Source organism: Mobula hypostoma, chromosome X1 (assembly GCF_963921235.1).
Source record: "Mobula hypostoma chromosome X1, sMobHyp1.1, whole genome shotgun sequence".
Lineage (NCBI taxonomy): Eukaryota > Metazoa > Chordata > Chondrichthyes > Myliobatiformes > Myliobatidae > Mobula > Mobula hypostoma.
This window is the reverse complement of record NC_086128.1, coordinates 64,440,478-64,457,377: the sequence shown is the minus strand read 5'-3', so window position 1 is coordinate 64,457,377 and position 16,900 is coordinate 64,440,478. Positions and strand designations below refer to the sequence as shown.

The following is a 16,900-nucleotide window of genomic DNA, read 5'->3' as shown; positions in this document are numbered from 1 at the left end:
CGGAGAGAGTACCTTTGTGTGATGTACTTTGGCCGTTATTACACGCTCCTGCTCGTGCAATATTTGGTCCGGTCTATCTCGCCGTGCGATAAATTGGGGTCTTGGTCTTCACGATCTCATCTGACGGGATGTCGGGGCGGCCGCGGTTTGCTATTCTGGCCTGGCGCTTTCTTCCCCCGGCCTGTCCGAATGCGGCAAGTTATTTATTTCCGAGGGAGTGATCTCCAACCTGGTGAATTACAGCCCCGCCCTGCCTGAATCTACCTCTTTCTCGCACAGCGCCAGCAGTGACTGGTTTAAAGGTCTTACTGATTAGCTTTGCTTGACACGCCCAAATACGGTGAAGGACTTGTGGAGTGCGTTGCCGCAGGTCACTGGGTGGAGGTTGATATGTTCTTGACTGGGCAGGGTGTGGAAGGCTATGGAGAAAAGGCACGTAGAGTGGGAATGAGAGAGGAACGGACTGGCCGTGATGAAGTGCCAGAGCAGACTCCTGGGTGGGACAAGCCTGCTTGGTGTGTCTTCATCTTCGCTCTCCTCGAGGTTTCACTTTCAACTTTTTTTAAATTTTCAACCATAAGACAGAGGAGCAGAATTGGGCCACTCAGCCCCTCGAGCCTGCCCTGCTGTCCCTCTCACCCCCATTTCCCTGGCTTCTTCCTGTAGACCTTGACTCCCTTACCTACTACACAGTTTTCACTGCCTCTTTTTAAACCCACGGGAGGTGGAGTGGAGATACCGAAGGAGGCGTAAGCTGCCAGTTCCCTCCTGGGCAAGGTGCAGCACCTGCTTAGCCCCCACTGAGCAGGGTCAGGTGAAACCATGGGAGCAGGTGGTGGACGGTCGTACGAGTAGCCGGTGCAGATCACAAGTCCTGGTTATGTGACCACTGACGCCAGGCAAACAATCTCTGAAGAGTATTGATAATGGCTGTGATCACCTGTCCTGTGAAGTCACTGCCCAGAAGAAGGCGATGGCAAAACATTCTGTAGGAAAACTTGCCAAGAACAATCATGGCCACCCACGTCATACAGCACGGCACATGATGATGATGATGTCATATGACACGGCACATGATGATGATGTCATACGACACGGCACATAACGATGAGCAAAACAGGCCTTTCAGCCCACATCACGCATCCCTGCTATCCCATCTCCTTTAACTCTGTTCTATCTGTGTACCTGTCCAACTGTCTTTTAAAAGCTCTCACAGCTTGTTCCATACGCTGACCAGTCCCAGTGGTCCCTCCAGCACCTTTCCTGCCTGTTGGAGAATTTCACGGAATATTGTGTTCAGTTCCAGTCCCCTCACGAGAGGAAGGATGTGGAAGCTTTAGAGGGGGTGCGGAGGAGACTTACCGGGATGCCACCTGGATTGGAGAGCGTGCCTTATGAGGATCGGCTGAGCGGGCTAGGGCTTATTTTCTTAGGAGCGAAGGAGGGTGAGAGGCAACTTGTTAGAGGTGTACAAGACGATGGGAGGCATAAATCGAGTGGCCAGCTAGAGACCCCCCCCCCCCCGGGTGGAAACGACTGATGCGAGGGAGCGTAACTTGAAGGTAGATTGGAGGACGGCAAAGGGGGTTGTCAGAGCCAACTGTTTCACACGGAGTGGTGGGTGCGTGCAGCGTGCTTTCTGGGGTGGTGGTACAGGCAGACGCACTTGGGGGGGGACATTTGGATGGGCACGGGTGGACGATAGAAAAACGGAGGGCTGTGTGGGGGTTGGGAAGGGCTAGTTTGACATTGTGGGCTGAAGGCCCTACACTGTTCTATGTCCAGGACCTCTGTTCCCCCTATCTCCCCGCTGCTGGTCGTCCGTGTCCACCTGCTGAGTACAGAGGATATTGCGGGGAACTGCGTCGTAGGGAATGGCGGAACAGGTTTGGACTTTATTCCCTGGAGAGCAGGAGACTGAGGGTGAGATGTGACAGAGGTGCGCCAGATTATGAGGGGTATGGATAGGGCTTTCCCCACTAGAACCAGAGGTCATGGGTTAAGGGTGAAAGGTGAAAAGTTCAAAGAGAACTGGAGGGGAAACTTCTTCACCTGGGGCAGGGGTTCCCCTTCTTTTCTGCACCATAGACCACCAGCCAAGGGGTCAGTGGACCCCTGACTGAGAGGGTGGTGCGAGCGTGGACTGAGCTGTCAGCGGAAGTGCTGGATGAGGGTTCTGTGGTAACTCCTTCAAAGAGAAGTTTAAGGTTGGGCACGTGGATGGGAGGGCTATGGTCCGAGGGCAGGAGACCGGTCAGAATGGACTAGAAGGGCCGAAGGGCGTGGCTCTTTGCAGTGGAGGTCTACAAACACAGCTGCAGCATAGAAACCGGTCCTGGGCCCACCGTGTCTCTGTAACCCTCTTCTCTGTCTATACTAATCCCACCCGTCTGCACTGAAAGCTCCACACCGTAGTCAGGGCTAGGCTCTGCCACTGGGGGGGAGGGGGTTCGATTTTACCTCCACAGAAGGGCTCTTCGTGCTTGACTTGAGCTGCTGCTCGACGGGTGGGGGGCTGCTTCACCGAGGCCTCATCGGATGAGGTGTCAGACGTGTCCGATTTGAGCTCCCGCTGGTCTGGGGGGTGTGTAGGGTGCGGCGGGGGGGGGGGGGCAGAAAAAGAGACTGTGAACGCCCAGAACCTCATAAGAACAACCGTTTCAAAATCGAGTTCGCCAATCGATCGCTAAAGGAAAAAGTCAGTGCCCTCGGCAAGCCGGGCGGCATCCGTGGAGGAGGGTAAAACTGGGCTGAAAGGAGTCCCAGCCCAGAAGGTCGACTGTTTCTCCCTTCCCGTGGATGCGGCTGGATCTCCGGCGTCTGCAGGGCCGCTCGTGTTCAGTCTGGACTGCGTTTGCAGAATCAGAATGTGCCCTTTAAGATTGCACTCTCTGAGGAAGCTTAAACAAGCATCGCTCCCCACTAACATCTTAACTACATTCTACAGAGGCGTGGTTGGGAGTGTGCTGACCTTTTGCATCACAACCTGGTACTCCAGCTGCAGGGCTGTCGACAGAAAAGCCTTGCAGAGGGTGGTTAGGGGAGCAGAGAAGGTCATTGGGGTCTCCCTACCTTCTGCCCAAGACCTCTTTCAGAGTCGATGCCTCCAGAAGACACGGTACATCATTAAAGACCCCTCACACCCTCTCCATGAACTGTTTGTTCTTCTGCCATCAGGCAAACGTTACAGGAGCATCAAAACTAAAACCACAAGGCTACTAAACAGCTTCCTCCCACAGGCAGTCAGACTGCTAAATAGCTGCTCGACCTGACTCTGCTTTGGACACTTTTAACTTGCACTGGACACTTATAACTGATTTTAACTGACATGTGGCTGTTGTGTTTTACTATTTATTGTTATGTTTATTATTTAGCATTGCGTTTGTTATGTTATGATTGCACTGCCCCTGGGAAACATTGTCTCATTCTGCCCTGCAGAGCTGATGTACGGTTAGAATGACAATAAAGTTTTTTGAATCTTTGAATCTTTAAAAGGTTGTTCCACACGACGGGCTTCAGGATAAATGCTGGCTCATTCCATGTCAAAAATAGACAAGTCGCAATCGGAATTAAATATCACTGGTGTATGTCATGAAATCTGTTGTTATGCGCTAGCAGTATCTGGTAATAAAATAAATCTCAAATTATTTTACACACACACACACACACACACACAGTTAAATTGAAATCAGTTGAACATTGAATCTTGAAAACAAACCATAAGAATTACAAACAGGAGAGATTCTGCCGTTGTTGGAAGTCCAAAGCAACACACACAAAAGTGGGTTGCCGAAACTACGCCGGGTCTCGCAGAGGAGGCCGCGCTGGGGACTCCGGAAGTGGTAGTCAGATTCACCGGTGAAGTGCGGCCTCACCTCCTGGGATTGTTTGGGTGGGGAAGGTGGGGAGGTGAAGGGGCTGCCGGCAGGGATTAGCGCCAGGAGGGAGGGAATCGTGGAGCGAGCGATCCCTGCGGAAAGTGGCGGGATGGAGACGAGTCTGGTGGCACGATCACGCTGAAGGTGGGGATAGTTGCTGAGGTAAGGTGGGCTGGATACCTGGGCTTATGGGGTGGTAGGTGAGGACGAGAGGAACTCCGTCCCCGTTAATATCAGTAGGAAAATGGGGTGAGGGCAAATCTCCGGAGAGCGGATGAGACACAGTTGGTAGGGCAAAGGGAAACCCCATTCTCTGAGCAAGGAGAGCATTCTCCGATAAAAGCCTCATTCCCGGAGGCGGGGGGGGCACTGAGAAAAGGCACTATCACAAGTGACGGGGTTGTGAAGAGGGCGCGGGAGTCGGTGGGTTTATAAAGGACACCGACCAGCAGCAGACCGCCTGTCTCGGGAGGTGGAGACAGAGGGATCGAGCGGAGGGAGAGAGGAGTCCGAAATGGGCCACTAAACAGAAATTATGCCTGTTTATACACACACACAAAACAATTTAGAACCAGGAAAAAACACTGTCGGGCAAAGTGCTGTGACTGCAGTTAATATGTTTATCTTTCAAAGCCGATACATGAACCCCACCACTCTCTCCTATCAGTTTGTTATCTGATTAGCGTAGATAACGAGGGCATGCTAGCAAAGACAAGTCACGTTCTGTATTCCCCTGCTCCATTCCTTACTTCCCAGTCGCTGAGGTCTATCGCCCTGTGTTTCTGACACTTCAGCCGGGAGCTTTAAAGAAACCCAGTCAGCTCTCCTTCTATCGATTTTGTCTTTGCAGTTAGACCACGAGCTGTCCAGGGTGATGAATTCCACAGTTTCACCACACTCTGGCGAAGAAATTCCTCCTCATCTCTGTTCTAAATGGGCGTCCTTCCATCCCAGACTCCCCCACCATAGGAAACATCTCCACATCCACTCTATCTGTGTCCTCTGGTCCTAGACTCCCCCACGACAGGAAACATCCTCTCCACATCCACTCTATCTGTGCCCTCTGGTCCTAGACTCCACCACTATCGGAAACATCCTCTCCACATCCACTCTATCTGTGTCCTCTGGTCCTAGACTCCCCCACTATAGGAAACATCCTCTCCACATCCACTCTATCTGTGTCCTCTGGTCCTAGACTCCCCCACGACAGGAAACATCCTCTCCACATCCACTCTATCTCTGTCCTCTGGTCCTAGACTCCCCCCACTATAGGAAGCATCTTCTCCACATCCACTCTATCGAGGCTTTCACTATTCAATAGTTTTCGATGAGATCCCACCCCCCTTCACCCTTCGGAAATCCAGCAGGTACTGGCCCGAGTCGTCAAACACTCTGCATGCGTTAACCCTTCCCTTCCCGGAAATATTCTTGTAAACCTCATCAGGACCCTCTGCAATGTCAGCACGTCCTTTCTTAGAGAAGGGGCCCAAAACTGCTCCCGATACTCCCAAGTGCAGTCTGACAAATGCCTTATAAATTCTCAGTGTTACATCCTCACGTTGATAATCTCGTCCTCTTGAAATGAAGCCAGAAGACTCACACTGAGCGATTCAGGAACAGCTTCTTTCCCTCTGCCATCAGGGAGGAGGTACAGGAGCCTGAAGACACACACTCAGTGATTCAGGAACAGCTTCTTTTCCTCTACCATCAGGGAGGAGATACAGGAGCCTGAAGACACACACTCAGCGATTCAGGAACAGCTTCTTCCCCTCTGCCATCAGGGAGGAGGTACAGGAGCCCGAAGACACACACTCAACGATTCAGGAACAGCTTCTTCCCCTCTGCCATCAGGGAGGAGGTACAGGAGCCTGAAGACACACACTCAACGATTCAGGAACAGCTCCTTCCCCTCTGCCATCAGGGAGGAGGTACAGGAGCCTGAAGACACACACTCAGCGATTCAGGAACAGCTTCTTCCCCTCTGCCATCAGGGAGGAGGTACAGGAGCCCGAAGACACACACTCAACGATTCAGGAACAGCTTCTTCCCCTCTGCCATCAGGGAGGAGGTACAGGAGCCTGAAGACGCACACTCAGTGATTCAGGAACGGCTTCTTTTCCTCTACCATCAGGGAGGAGATACAGGAGCCTGAAGACACACACTCAGCGATTCAGGAACAGCTCCTTCCCCTCTGCCATCAGGGAGGAGGTACAGGAGCCTGAAGACACACACTCAACGATTCAGGAACAGCTCCTTCCCCTCTGCCATCAGGGAGGAGGTACAGGAGCCTGAAGACACACACTCAACGATTCAGGAACAGCTTCTTCCCCTCTGCCATCAGGGAGGAGGTACAGGAGCCTGAAGACACACACTCAGTGATTCAGGAACAGCTTCTTCCCCTCTGCCATCAGGGAGGAGGTACAGGAGCCTGAAGACACACACTCAACGATTCAGGAACAGCTTCTTCTCCTCTGCCATCGGGGAGGAGGTACAGGAGCCTGAAGACACACTCTCAGCGATTCAGGAACAGCTTCTTCCCCTCTGCCATCAGGGAGGAGGTACAGGAGCCTGAAGACACACACTCAACGATTCAGGAACAGCTCCTTCCCCTCTGCCATCAGGGAGGAGGTACAGGAGCCTGAAGACACACACTCAACGATTCAGGAACAGCTTCTTCCCCTCTGCCATCAGGGAGGAGGTACAGGAGCCTGAAGACACACACTCAGTGATTCAGGAACAGCTTCTTCCCCTCTGCCATCAGGGAGGAGGTACAGGAGCCTGAAGACACACACTCAACGATTCAGGAACAGCTTCTTCCCCTCTGCCATCAGGGAGGAGGTACAGGAGCCTGAAGACACACACTCAGTGATTCAGGAACAGCTTCTTCCCCTCCGCCATCAGGGAGGGGGTACAGGAGCCTGAAGACACACACTCAACGATTCAGGAACAGCTTCTTCCCCTCTGCCATCAGGGAGGAGGTACAGGAGCCTGAAGACACACACTCAGTGATTCAGGAACAGCTTCTTCCCCTCTGCCATCAGGGAGGAGGTACAGGAGCCTGAAGACACACACTCAACGATTCAGGAACAGCTTCTTCCCCTCTGCCATCAGGGAGGAGGTACAGGAGTCTGAAGACACACACTCAACGATTCAGGAACAGCTTCTTCCCCTCCGCCATCAGGGAGGGGGTACAGGAGCCTGAAGACACACACTCAACGATTCAGGAACAGCTCCTTCCCCTCTGGCATCAGGGAGGAGGTACAGGAGCCTGAAGACACACACTCAGTGATTCAGGAACAGCTTCTTCCCCTCTGCCATCAGGGAGGAGGTACAGGAGCCTGAAGACACACACTCAACGATTCAGGAACAGCTTCTTCCCCTCTGCCATCAGGGAGGAGGTACAGGAGTCTGAAGACACACACTCAACGATTCAGGAACAGCTTCTTCCCCTCTGCCATCGGATTCCCGAATGGACATTGAACTGTGAACACGACCTCACTACTTTTTTTGCCCTTTTTTTTCACACTACTTAATTAACCTCTTAAATATATATATATAGACACATACATACATTTCCTGTAAGTCCCAGCTTTTAAAATTATTGTTTATTGATATGTACCACTGCCGCCTAACAACAAATTTCACGACATATGCCGGTGATATTAAACCTGATTCTGATGAATGTCAACATTCAATTCGCCTTTCTCACCACAGACTCAACCCGCAAGTTAAACTTCAGGAAGCCCTGCACAAGGGACTCCCACGTCCCCTTGCACCTCTGATCTCTGAATTTTCTCCCCGCTTAGAAAGTTGTCCACGCCTTTATTGCTTCTACCAAAGCGCGTGACCATATGCTTCCCGACACTGCCACTTCTTTGCCCCCGTTCTCCCAACCTGTCCAAGTCCACCTGCAGACTCTCTACTCCCTCAGTACTACCTGTCCCTCCACCTATCTTCGTGTCGTCCACAAACGGGGCCTCAAAGCCATCAGTTCCTTGACGTGTGAAGTGTCGATAAGCTTTTCCCACCGTGCGAGAGCCTGACCTGCCCTGGGAACCACCAGTAGACCGATTTGGATTGAGAGCAGAAAGACGGGCTAATTGTCAGTCAGGCCCACCCCACCCCTGGCAACAGGAGACTGATCTGCGTACGATTTATGACAAAAAGGAGGGCGTGAGGCTCATTCTATTCCACACCGATCAGAAGAGGCTCTCCAAATTCGTCTCACTGGAAGCCCTGCTAGTCGTGGATCTTCTCAGGCTCAAGATCAAGTCTCTTCCCCGAGCCGTCAGGCTGACCAACAACGCCCGCCCATTAATCCACCCCGCCACCATTAACATCCACAGCCCCTCAGCACCCTTCACCACTCCCCCCCCCACCAAGCTCACCCTACCCTGTTTCTGGATTGTTTGTCCCGCACTCGTAAGCAATAAAATACCAAGAACCTGAGATGGAGAGTCCCGGGAAAGTGAGTCCTTGGGTTGTGGGGACAGTTCAGTGAGTGAAGTTATCCCCTCTGGTTCAACAGCCCAATGGTTCAGGGGGTAATAACTGTTCCTGAATCTGGTGGTGTGGGTCCTGAGGCTCCTGTACCTCCTTCCTGATGGTTGAGGGGTAATAACTGTTCCTGAACCTGGTGGTGTGGGACCTTAGGCTCCTGTACCTCCTTCCTGATGGTTGAGGGGTAATAACTGTTCCTGAACCTGGTGGTGTGGGTCCTGAGGCTCCTATACCTCCTTCCTGATAGTTGGGGGGTAATAACTGTTCCTGAACCTGGTGGTGTGGGACCTGAGGCTCCTGTACCTCCTTCCTGATGGTTGAGGGGGTAATATCTGTTCCTGAACCTGGAGGTGTGGGTCCTGAGGCTCCTGTACCTCCTTCCTGATGGTTGAGGGGTAATAACTGTTCCTGAACCTGGTGGTGTCGGTCCTGAGGCTCTTGTACCTTCTTCCTGATGGTTGAGGGGGTAATAACTGTTCCTGAACCTGGTGGTGTGGTCCTGAGGGCCCTGTACCTCCTTCCTGTTGGTTGAAGGGTAATGACTGTTCCTGAATCTGGCGGTGTGGGACCTGAAGCTCCTGTACCTCCTTCCTGATGGTTGAGGGGTAATAACTGTTCCTGAACCTGGTGGTGTGGGACCTGAAGCTCCTGGGTGGTGGGGGTCCCCGATGATGGAGGCTGCTCTCCTGTGACAGTGTTTCATGTCATGTGCTCAAATGGTTGGTGGGGGGGGGTGGGTGGCTTTACCCTGGTGATGGACCGGGTCGGATCCACTACATTTTGTAGGACTTTACATCCTAACTTCAGAACTAGCATCAAGCCCGAGGTTAATGTTTACTGGAAAACACACAACATCCGTCTCCTCGGCTGAGACCCTTCATCAGGACGTCGCCTGTTCACCCCCTCCATAGATGCTGCCTGACCTGCCGAGTTCCTCCACCGTTTTGTGTGGCTCGTTCGAGGTGCATCTCACCTCCAGAATCTCCTGCGATTATGATATTTCTACTTATTCCCAAAATGCCCGAGGAAGTCAGCAGGTCAGGCAGCTTCCATGGGAATTGAATTACCAGTCGCTGTTTCAGCCGGAGACATGGACTGTTTATTCCCACCCATCGCGGCTGAGTCCCTGACGAGATACAGCCCGATTTTGCCATACATTTCACTGAGCGGGAAGTCGTACCTTTGTAAGGCTGATAGGCGTAGTCCCTCTCTGCTTTGACTCTTTCCGCCCTGTTCCGGCCGCCTGCCGCGGCGTTTCCGTGCGACGTTCCAGGCGCCTCCTGCTGACTTCTGAGATCCAGCGGTGCTGGGGACAAACAAAGCCCGACATGCTCGTCAAACGCAGCCCCGCGCTCTGGCGTGCCAAGTCCGCGATTCACCTCGCAGCGGCGGCCCGGCGGCTCCCGCGGCCGCCCCGGTCACCCGCTTGCAGTCCCGTTCACGGATTGAGGATTTGACCGACACAGGAGACCCCCGCAGGTGCTGGAAGCCCGGAGCATCGCGAGCAGAGTGCAGGGGGAGCTCAGCGGGTCGGGCAGCGCCTGTAGAGGGGAGCGGAGCGTCGACTTTTCATACCGAGACTCTCACCGTGCTGGCTTCGTGCTTTTACCTCCGCTATGCTGTTCATTTTCATTCGTGCCCACATAACAGACACTGAGGCTGATCGCAGGGGCACAAGAGATTCTGCAGATGCTGAAAGCCCAGAGCAAAACACATAAAATGCTGGAGGAACTCAGCAGGTCAGGCAGCACCTATGGAGATGAAAAACTAGTCAGCGTTTCAGGCCGTAGCCCTCCATCGGGACTGGAAAAGATGGAAGAAGCCAGAATAATTCCTCTCCACAGATGCTGTCTGACCGGCTGGGTTCTTCCTGCACTTTGTGTGTCTGGCGTTGGATTCATTGTCTTCATCAGGACTGAAGAACGGAGGAGTCTCGGCCCGGAACATCGGTTGCTTGTTCTTTTCCCTGAGCTGCTGAGTTCCTCCAGCATTTCGTGTGTGTTGCTCAAAGATGCAACATTCAACATTGTCACTCTTCGGTACACGAGAGCGAAATGATTATTGCTCCCAGCAACACACATCAAAGTTGCTGGTGAATGCAGCAGGCCAGGCAGCGTCTATAGGAAGAGGTACAGTCGACGTACCTCTTCCTATAGATAGTAGGAGATTTGAAGTGCTCCCACTTTCAAATCTCCTACCATCTCTTCTTTCAGTTAGTCCTGATGAAGGGTCTCGGCCCGAAACGTCGACTGTACCTCTTCCTAGAGATGCTGCCTGGCCTGCTGCGTTCACCAGCAACTTTTATGTGTGTTGCTTGAAATTCCAGCATCTGCAGAATTCCTCGTGTTTGAGTAAATATTACTCCCAATCTGTTGTAGCAATAAAAAAATCACAATAAGCATAAAGCACATTATTTAAAAAAATAATAAATGTAAATTATATGAAAATCAATACAATTATATTATAGGTGTGCGCCGCTTAATGTCCATTTGGATAACGTTCGAACGCATATACGGCCGTAGTCCTGATCGGAGAACGTGATGTAGCGGACGTAACCAATCTTGTGTATCGCGCATCACTTGAGTGTCACAGCATTCTCTCTCTGTTTAATTTTCTTCCAAAAATATTACCGTAAAGTGCATCATGGCTTCCAAATGCAGCAAAACCACTCCTACTGACAGCAGCAGCAAGAGGCAAAGGAAAAGTAGAGTATGGATTATGATCAGAGATTAAGGGAGCTAGGGCTTTACTCTTTGGAGAGAAGGAGGATGAGAGGAGACATGATAGAGGTGTACAAGATAATAAGAGGAATAGATAGAATGGATAGCCAGCGCCTCTTCCCCAGGGCACCACTGCTCAATACAAGAGGACATGGCTTTAAGGTGAGGGGTGGGAAGTTCAAGGGGGATATTAGAGGAAGGTTTTTTACTCAGAGAGTGGTTGGTGCGTGGAATGCACTACCTGAGTCAGTGGTGGAGGCAGATACACTAGTGAAGTTTAAGAGACTACTAGACAGGTATATGGAGGAATTTAAGGTGGAGGGGTTATATGGGAGGCAGGGTTTGAGGGTCGGCACAACATTGTGGGCTGAAGGGCCTGTACTGTCCTGTACGATTCTATGTTCTATGTTAAAAGTATTGATTTGGAAGTGAAACAAAAGGTTATTAAACAATATGAAGGTGGAAAACCAGTGAATGCCATTGCTCAAAAGTGCGAGAGGGACCTACAATCGTATATGGAGAAATTGTTAATGACGTGGGTTGAGGACCAAACACAAAAGAGAATCCCCCTCAGCATGTTGACGATCACTGCTAAGGGACGGAGCCTGTTCGAAATGCTTAAAGAAAAAGCAGGACCAGACTACGATATCAAGTTTAGTGCTTCTACATACAGGTTTGCTAAGTATATAATATGGTGTCCGCACAACGTCCAATTTCACAGAACGTATCGTGGTCGTTAAGCGACGCATACCTGTATATAATTGCTTCGTAAATTATATAAAACACAGTGTGCGGGTAACTGTTCTGTATATAGACTGACTGCACATTGTTGAGTGTTTTGGGGGTTTAGCACATATAGCAGTTAACTTCGACAACTGACTTCAGCCACCAACCTTCAGATCTGAATATGGACGGTAGATTAAATTTGAAACGCAGCCCTGAACAATGGATTCTGAAGAGCCGTAAACCACAGTATAATTGGACGGACCCGGCCATGCTGATTTAAATTCATTATTTGGGGCTGTCATTTAGGTGTCCGTAGTGTAGGTGCGAAACGGGAGCTGTGAAGGTTGTGGTGTAGTTCAAAGAAAGCATTGTAGATGCATTGTAAATATGGAATTGTTCTGAATTGCCCCTTGGCCTTCAGTGTTGGGTCGGGCAGGCCCTTTTCCTCTGAAAGGGGTCTGAGTGTGATGCCTGCTCTGTCTCGTTTTGTCGTTTAAAAGAGACTCCTTCTCCCGGGTGACTTCATTCACGTGACAATGTACACAAAGTGACGCTGGGTGACGCGTGTCCAGTGTTGGTGGGGGTGGTGGAGTGGGCTGATGTGTGTGTGGCCTGCAATGTTGCCTGTGTGGGATTTGCGTCTTCTCCCCTGAGTGCATGGGTTCTCCCAAGGGGCTCTGGTTTCTTCCCACATCCCGTAAGACATAGGAGCAGAATGGGACCATTCAGCCCATCGAGTCTACTCCCCATTCCATTCTGGCTGATTTATTATCCCCTCTCAACCCCATTCTCCTTTCTTCTCCCCGTAACCTTCGATGCTGTGCAAAATCAAGAATCTGTCTACCTCCGCTTTAAATGCACCCAGTGACTTGTCCTCCAAAGCTGTCTGTGGCGATGAATTCCATAAATTCACCGCCCTCTGGCTAAAGAAATTCCTCCTCATCTCTATTTTAAGGTGAGGTCCTTTTGCCTTGAAGCTGTGCCCTCTGGTCCTAGACTCCCCCCACTATAGGGAACATCCTCTCCACATCCACTCTATCTGTGTCCTCTGGTCCTAGACTCCTCCACTATAGGGAACATCCTCTCCACATCCACTCTATCTCTGTCCTCTGGTCCTAGACTCCCCCACTATAGGAAACATCCTCTCCACATCCACTCTATCTGTGTCCTCTGGTCCTAGACTTCCCCCTCACTATAGGAAACATTCTCTCCACATCCACTCTATCTGTGCCCTCTGGTCCTAGACTCCCCCACTATAGGAAACATCCTCTCCACATCCACTCTATCTCTGTCCTCTGGTCCTCGACTCCTCCCCTATAGGAGACATCCTCTCCACATCCACTCTATCTGTGCCCTCTGGTCCTAGACTCCCCCACTATAGGGAACATCCTCTCCACATCCACTCTATCTGTGCCCTCTGGTCCTGGACTCTCCCACTATAGGAAACGTCCTCTCCACATCCACTCTATCTGTGTCCTCTGGTCCTCGACTCCCCCCCCTATAGGAGACATCCTCTCCACATCCACTCTATCTGTGTCCTCTGGTCCTAGACTCCCCCCCCCACTATAGGAAACATTCTCTCCACATCCACTCTATCTGTGCCCTCTGGTCCTAGACTCCCCCACTATAGGAAACATCCTCTTCACATCCACTCTATCTGTGTCCTCTGGTCCTAGACTCCCCCACTATAGGAAACATCCTCTCCACATCCACTCTATCTGTGCCCTCTGGTCCTAGACTCCCCCACTATAGGAAACATCCTCTCCACATCCACTCTATCTGTGCCCTCTGGTCCTAGACTCCCCCACTATAGGAAACATCCTCTCCACATCCACTCTATCTGTGCCCTCTGGTTCTAGACTCCCCCACTATAGGGAACATCCTCTCCACATCCACTCTATCTGTGTCCTCTGGTCCTAGACTCCCCCACTATAGGAAACATCCTCTCCACATCCACTCTATCTGTGTCCTCTGGTCCTAGACTCCCCCCACTATAGGGAACATCCTCTCCACATCCACTCTATCTATGTCCTCTGGTCCTAGACTCCCCCACTATAGGAAACATCCTCTCCACATCCACTCTATCTGTGTCCTCTGGTCCTAGACTCCCCCCACTATAGGGAACATCCTCTCCACATCCACTCTATCTGTGCCCTCTGGTCCTAGACTCCCCCCACTATAGGGAACATCCTCTCCACATCCACTCTATCTGTGTCCTCTGGTCCTAGACTCCCCCATTATAGGAAACATCCTCTCCACATCCACTCTATCTGTGTCCTCTGGTCCAAGACTCCCCCACTATAGGAAACATCCTCTCCACATCCACTCTATCTGTGCCCTCTGGTCCTAGACTCCCCCACTATAGGAAACATCCTCTCCATATCCACTCTATCTGTGCCCTCTGGTCCTAGACTCCCCCACTATAGGGAACATCCTCTCCACATCCACTGTATCTGTGTCCTCTGGTCCTAGACTCCCTCACTATAGGAAACATCCTCTCCACATCCACTCTATCTGTGTCCTCTGGTCCTAGACTCCCCCACTATAGGGAACATCCTCTCCACATCCACTCGATCTAGGCCTTTCATTATTCAATAGGTTTCAATGAGATCCCCCCTCTGCTCCTCATAAACTCCAGCGAGTACGGGCCCAGAGCCACCAAACGCTCCTCATCTGTTAACCCTACCAATCCCGGGATCATTCTCGTGAATCTCCTCTCGGACCGCCCCCCCTCCCCAATGCCAGCATGTCCTTTCTTGGATAAGGAGCCCAAAGCTGCATCGCAGTACTCCCAGGTGCGGTCTGACCGCTGCCTTACGAGGCTGTTGGGTTCGTTAGCTGTTGTGGGCGGACAGCGGGAGGTTGGAGGGGTGTCGACGGGCGTTTGAGCGAGAACGGGGTACAGGGAGATCAGAGGGATGTTGAATACGTTTCAGGGAGTCGACAGAGGCCCCCTGCTCTCCTTCAGTGCTGTGAACAAATGTGCAAAAGAATCGAATTCAGGCTTAATATCGTGAAATTTGTTGTTTTGCGGCGGAAGTACATGGCAATACATAATAAAAATCTGTAAATCACAGTACGATGTGTATGCTGTGGGCTACTGGCAGAACGGCAATGGCTGCAGTTTCCGGGGGCAACTCGGAAGGTGCAGGATAGATACCTCCCTGAGATGAGGAGGTGTTCGAAATGGACGACGAGCCAACCGCGGCTGATAAAGGAGGTCAAGGAAGACAGAATGCAGCAAAAATTAGTGGGAGTTAGGGGACTGGGAAGTTTTTAAAAACCAACTTATGGATATAAGGGGGGAAGAGAGGAAATAATGAAGGTAAGCTAGCCAGTAATATTGAAGAGGACAGTGAAAGCTTTTTCAGATGTAGAACATAGAAGAGTACAGCACAAGAACAGGCCATTCGGCCCACAGTGCTGTACTGACCCGGCTAAAAAGCAAATCAAAAACACCCAAACACTAATCCCTCCTACCTACACCATGTCCGTATCCCTCCATCTCCCTCACATCCGTGTGCCTATCCGAACGTCTCTTAAAAGCCTCTAACGTATTTGCCTCTACCACCATCCCAAGCAGCACAGTCCAGGCATCCACCAGTCTCTGAGTGAAAACTGACCCCTCACATCCCACCTTAATCCTATCCCCTCTCACCTTCAATGCATGCCCTCTGGGGTATTGGACAGGTTAGAGGCAGGAAACATGCTCCCGATGTTGGGTGAGTCCAGAACAAGAGGCCACGGTTTACGAATAAGGGGTAGACAATTTAGAACGGAGTTGAGGAAAAACTTTTTCACACAGAGGGTTGTGGATCTGTGGAATACTCTGCCTCAGAAGGCAGTGGAGGCCAATTCTCTGGATTCTTTCAAAAAAGAGTTCGACAGAGCTCTTAAAGATAGCAGAGTGAAGGGATACAGGGAGAAGGCAGGAAAAGGGTACTGATTGTGGATGATCAGCTATGATCACAGTGAATGGCGGTGCTGGCTCGAGGGGCTGAATGGCCTACTCCTGCACCTATTGTCTATTGCATTAGATATTTCAACCCTGGGAAACAGATACACCCCTGTCCACTCTATCTATGCCTCTCATAATCTTATAAACTTCTATCAAAGCCCCCCTCAGCCTCTGGCGCTCCAGAGAAAACAACCCAAGTTTATCCAGCCTCTTGTGATAGCACACGCCCTCTAAACCAGGTAACATCCTGGTGAACCTCTTCTGCACCCTCTCCAAAGCCTCAACATCCTTCTTGTAGTGAGGTGACCAGAAATGTTCGCAATGCTCCAAATATGGACAAACCCGAGTTTTATAAAGTTCAGATAAAGATATATAAAGTGTAAAAGAGAGGCGAGGGAAGGTATTGGACTGCTGGAAAATGATGCTGGAGAGGTAGTAATGGGGGACAAGGAAATATCAGGCGAGCTTGTTACGTATTTTGCGTTATTCTTTACTATGGAAGATAATAAAAGTATGCCAGAAATTCAAGAGTGTCGGGGGGCAGAAGGGAGTGTCGTTGCTATTACTAAAGAGAAGGTACTTGGGAAGCTGAAAAGTGTGAAGGTAGATAAGTCACCTGGACCAGATGGACTGCACACCAGGGTTCTGAAAGAGGCAGCTGAAGACATTGTGGAGGCATTAGCAGTGATCTTTCAAGCCTCTCCAGGTTCCAGAGTGGTTACGGAGGACTGGAAAATTGCAAATGTCACTCCACTCTTGAAGGAGGGGAGGGAGAAGGGAGGAGATTATAGGCCTGTTAGCCTGACATCAGCAGTTGGGAAGATGTTGGAGTCCATTATCAAGGATGAAGTTTTGGGGTGCTTGGGGCCACATGATGAATTAGGTCAGAATCAGCATGTTTTCCTGAAGAGGAAATCTGACAAATCTGTTGCAATTCTTTGAGGAAATATCAGCCCGGTAGCAGAGTGTCAGTGGATGTTGTTTACTTGGGTTAACTAATGGTTAAAGTGCTTAACAAGATGGTAAGCCTGTGGTATTACAGGAAAGGTACTAGCATGGATAGAAAATTGACTAATCGGTAAGAGACAAAGAGTGGGAATAAAAGGGGCCTTTTCTGA

At 50.9% G+C, this 16,900-nt stretch overlaps 2 protein-coding genes across 4 annotated transcripts in view; one reads left to right on the top strand and one right to left on the bottom strand.

Annotated features, from left to right (window-relative positions):
* Window positions 1–16,900, top strand: part of LOC134340366 (sorting nexin-11-like) — a 173,072-nt gene that overhangs the window by 94,499 nt on the left and 61,673 nt on the right. The gene's annotated exons all lie outside the window — the stretch shown is intronic.
* The window catches only part of LOC134340365 (major centromere autoantigen B-like), a 35,291-nt gene continuing 27,174 nt past the window's right edge, over window positions 8,784–16,900 (bottom strand). For both annotated transcript variants that reach the window (XM_063037528.1, XM_063037529.1), the window contains one exon: window positions 8,784–9,684. In XM_063037528.1, coding sequence (XP_062893598.1) covers window positions 9,275–9,684 — 410 coding nt within the window. In that variant the 3' untranslated portion in view covers window positions 8,784–9,274. The remainder of the gene's footprint in view (window positions 9,685–16,900) is intronic.